At 44.0% G+C, this 5000-nt stretch overlaps 1 protein-coding gene across 1 annotated transcript; it reads left to right on the forward strand.

Moving 5' to 3' along the window:
• Positions 1-2735: 2735 nt before the first annotated feature.
• sox32 (SRY-box transcription factor 32) lies at positions 2736-4121 on the forward strand. Its single transcript, XM_012821284.3, has 2 exons — positions 2736-3134; positions 3409-4121. The coding sequence occupies exons 1-2, from the start codon at positions 2825-2827 to the stop codon at positions 4050-4052; spliced, it is 954 nt and encodes a 317-aa protein (XP_012676738.2). The 5' UTR covers positions 2736-2824; the 3' UTR covers positions 4053-4121.
• The last annotated feature ends 879 nt before the right edge of the window (positions 4122-5000 follow it).

Here is a 5000-nt window from a genome sequence, read left to right on the forward strand (position 1 = left end):
AGGTGTGTTTTATCAGTAGTACGGAAGGTGAGAAAGAGATCCTGAATACTGTGTCCCAGACTGAATTTGCCATACAGACCACTTACCTGCTGGGCCAATACAATCCAGGATGGCACACATACAATGGCCTGCAGCACAGCACTACTATATGGATACGCTCTAATCATAAACGGGGGGGTGACAAAGAGATAGCTGTTGTCTCTTGTCGTGTTCCCCTCTCACCCTCCATACACATCCTCCTAGACTGAACTCAGAGACTTGCCGCCTGATGCCTCAGGGAAGTAAAAAAAACAAATGAGCCACAATACACCAACAGAATGAAAAGATGTCTCCTCTGTACTGTCACCACTATCTAACATATATACACACACACATAGTATACAGCACTTACAAACCTCTCTGTTCAATTTTGTCAGATGAATATTTTTCAATCTCATTCTCAGAATATAAGGCCTCTCTCTGTCTTTGCCAACACCACCCACTCCAGTCTTCCATAACTCCAACATGATCAGATGATAGCACAAGGCGAGCCCAAGTATTCCAGACAGTTTCCCCAGAAAGGATGTTCCATGTTTTCGTGAAAAGCACATCGCTGTGACCTGTTCTCTTCCAAAGCTTTGCTCTTGTGGCATCGGGATGATTCCCTCGGCTCTGTATATGAGTGCTGTCCAATACAATGGAACATTGTAATCCAGACACTCATAGAACAATCACCAGAAAACAGTGCCCATTCAACCCAGTGCATACATACACACACACACACACACACACACGGATACACAAACACACACACACACACACACAAACCCAACCCAATACAATAAGAGGATGGTAACATAATACTCTTAGACCGAGGGGTTGTGTATGATGACTGTTAAAAGGACTGAAACGGAGAGGGGAAGTGTGCTTTACAAAAAACAAAACAAAAACTATTGGTAGTCATTGAAAAGTACTGTCATGAGCCCTTTACTGCTGCACTGGCTTGGCAAAGACACTCCATCATGTCGGCGTGTGACACGATTGTCAAACGAAACTAACATTATTGTATTCACGCTGAGCCGCGCGGGTTAATTAACCCCATTAGGAAGCTTAACAGCACCTCGCTCTCCGTGTGCTCTTTCACGCGCGGCAATGTGGATTCTGCTTTTTAAACTATAACAGCTCGTGAACGAGCAGAGATTTCAGAGAACAAGAGTTAAAAAGACGGAGAAAATGTATCAATCATTTATTAACGCCAAAGCTCTTTCAAGCCCAAGCATGTGTATTGGCGTTCTTGTTTCTGTTTCTCAGAATGTGAATTCTACTCTGTGAATCTACATTTACTAACTTCTAGAGTATTCTGTATTCTCTGTGGCATTTTTACGTGTAGTGGACTTACCAAATATACTTGACAAATGAAACCTGTCCTAATTTGCTGTCTGTCTAAAAACCTCGCCAAATCTCAAAACGCTCAACATGAAGACTGGACTTGATTATCAATAAATTGGATGAGTTTGATTTGATAGACTGAATAAATGAACATAGATTTCTATGATAAAGTAGACTTTATTTTTTTTCGGCCTCTAATGTCATTGCGTGTTGGACTATATTTAAGATAAAGTTTGTGTGTTCTTTGCCATCGTGTTTACACTGTCATCAGTGCAGGGACTATTTCAACAAAAATGAACTATTTGATGTTCTGATCAGATTTAGTTTAAGAGCACGTAACAATGGTTTATCGAAGATCTAATTAGACCAACAATTAACCAAATAATCAATCGAGATGGCTTACGGCTATGGCAAAACGTGAACGTTTGAATTCAATTACTTGGATAGACAGTCTAACTAGACGAACATTAAGGCCTCAACTGTATCGATTAACCAACACACGTCTCTGTTTTGACTTTTGACATTCTTTTAAGAAACAAGTTTCGCTCGAGCGCCGCGCAGACCTGATTGCTCTTTGAAGGTGAGTATCTTAACCTTGATCACTCATTGAATTAAGCGAGGTCAGATTTGAATAGAGCTGTCTGCCTGATCAAGGTGTGAAGAAGAGCTCCATCAGACTCCAGTCTATTATTGAATCACATTATTTTGTCATGGCCTAAAGCTGTAGCCAATCTTGCGTCTGCCACTATACACTGATAACAGGTGTATTAGTAAAATGCCTGGAGGGATGCGGGGTCTGGTGTGTATTCTAATGTAGGCTAGAGGCAGCCTGTTGGCGCGACTGTAATGTAGGTGACAGGAGGAGAATGCTCACTGTATATGAACGGTAGTGAGATGGTGGGGACACCAGCCTTCGGGTTGAACACACCACACATATGCTAATATGACGGACCTGATTAGTCCCGAAAAAATAATGGTTCAAAAATACATTCCGCAGCCATTCCCTATTAGTCCCTCAACATATTACTCATTGTGACTTGTGCTTGGTCACATTTGTGTCAGCACTCAAACTGTAGGCTATGTTTGGCCAAACACCGACTTTGTTATATTAAAATGGGAAAGTTTGTTGGCAGTCATCAAGGAAAGTGTGTGTGTGTGTGTGTGGGGGGGGGGGGATAGTTGCGCAACAACTTAAACAGCACTCTAAACTCCTCCTGTTACCAAAAGGTAAAATCAGTAGACAGGTTTTTTTGCATATCTGCCCATCTAAGATGAAGGAAAAGTGAGACTGTCTGATGGACGTGAGGTGGATGGACAGAGGAGTCTCAAACTCACACCTCAAGATCCACTCCTCCCTAGCTCTCATTGGCTCGCTCGCAGGCTTTAAATCGACCCGCGGGCCTACTTTAAGAATGGTGCCCTCTCCACCACAACCAATACTTAAAACCACGTGAGCATGTATTTTGATCGGATGCTGCCAAACTTCCACATGGGTCCTACCAGTGTCTTCGAGAGCGAAAGCTACTATCAGGCACCTTTGCAAGCGAAGGCTGCGATGCCGTCGAGCTCTCCTGCCTCTCGGCCGATCAGTCCCGTGTCGGTGGAATCCGAATCCAGCTGCTCGAGTCCCGAAGCCAAACCTTCGACCGGGGAAGCTCGTGTTCGCAGACCGTTGAATGCGTTCATCATCTGGACCAAAGAGGAGCGGAGACGTCTGGCGCAGCTCAATCCCGAGCTTGAGAACACGGACCTTAGCAAAATTCTTGGTAAGTTTGAGAATTAAGGCACTGCTCTCACTATGCTTAGTGTGGAAGATGTTTAGTAATAAATTAGGAGAACATGCATATGTCTTGTCATCCAGGATATATTGACGTGGATTTGAAATGGGAAGCTTGGCAGTGTATACTGTTTACAGAAATATGATAAAATATAAATAGTTGTAATAAGATATGTGTAAATAGTTGTATTTCGTGCTTTGTCTTTAGCTTCTTTTTTTTTGTGTGACTTTTGTACTAAAACTCTGCTGTTGTCTTCTCATAGGTAAGACCTGGAAGGCCATGGCCCTCGCTGAGAAAAGGCCCTACATGCAGGAGGCCGAGAGGCTGCGAGTACAGCACACCATTGATCACCCCAATTACAAATACCGACCCCGACGCCGCAAGCAGCGCCGCAAGGCTGTCAAGACAACCCCTTGTGATCAGCCCTTGCCCAGTGAAGGTGCTGCTGTCAGGGCTTACAGCACACCCTACAACCTCAGCTATCTGCTCCAGAACCCGCACACACAACAGCACGGCTTCACACACACAGCTTCTTACTCTAACACACCCTACATGACCTCATACCCCAACACCTACCCTGTCACATACTCACACACGCACGCCACGGCGTATTCCCATGGAAACCTGCACCCAGACGGCACCACAACCCCAAATCCAGCAGCCTACCTGAACACAGCACCGTACGCAGAGGACTATTACACGGTCCAGCCAGCTGCGCAGCAGCAGTGGGCAGGAGCGGGTCCTCAGGAGCACTTTGACCGGCGGGGAGGGTGCAGCTGTTCACTGTGCAGTGGAGGGCTGTCACTAGAGTTCTACCTGGAGCAGGTGAGACTGGACATGCTGGACGAGCTGGACCGCAGTGAGTTTGAACAGTACCTCAACCCAGTGAAGACTAAAGACTGTTAATCGTATCAGTTTCTCATCAAGGGGGTCGCTAAGACTCCAAACTGATCGAATTCTGCATTATTGCTGCTGGCCTCAAAGACAGGGCTCATTGTTTACTGTCACACGTCACTTTCACTGATGTTGTTATGTTTATATGTTCATAAATAAATGATTATTTATTTAAATTAATCTCGCTCTCTGTGATGTAATGCTGAGGACATTGAATTAAATACCATCTTTGTATTAAGGATGTATATAGTGAGGACTCCAGATGAAACCTTTTTTTGAATAAAAATAAATTCCATATTTAATTCAAAGTTTACATGTAGCTGTGTGCAGCGATACACTTGTGAACAGACCATTACCTCCGTGCAGAGGTTAGTAATGAAATAACAGTAGTTGGCAAGCAAGACTAATGACAGAAGTGTCAAAGGCAACCCCACTACTGTATGAACCTATGTCATGGCGGGGGAAAGGGGGAGTGGGAGAGGGCAGGATAAAAGGGAAAGTCAGTGGATGATTAAGGGGAGGAAAGGAGTGGAGTGGAGTGGAGTGGAGGGGAGGGGAGGGGAGGGAGGAAAGGAGTGGAGGGGAGGGGAGAAGGCGGCTGGTTGAGCTATAGACACTCAGCTGCACATAGTCCACACGGAAATTATATTGTATAAACATATGACGTTTTCAGCACCATCCTGTGACCTGTTGTAAGAAACATAAATATACAAAGATTCGCTCTATCTTTCTCTCCGTCTCACACACAAACAGAACAGACACACACTTTTACAAACATTATACAGAAACTAAATCAAAATTGCATGTGCTTATGGACTGTTTACTCTTGAATTTCAACAATATCATTAAATAAACATTTCATTCCACATCTATCTTATGATGTGGATTTTGGGGATATTGATATGACAAATATGTGATAGGTCGAAAGAACACATTCCAGGGATCAGTAAAGTTGGAAAT

This window comes from Clupea harengus, chromosome 17, assembly GCF_900700415.2.
Source record: "Clupea harengus chromosome 17, Ch_v2.0.2, whole genome shotgun sequence".
Classification (NCBI taxonomy): Eukaryota; Metazoa; Chordata; class Actinopteri; order Clupeiformes; family Clupeidae; genus Clupea; species Clupea harengus.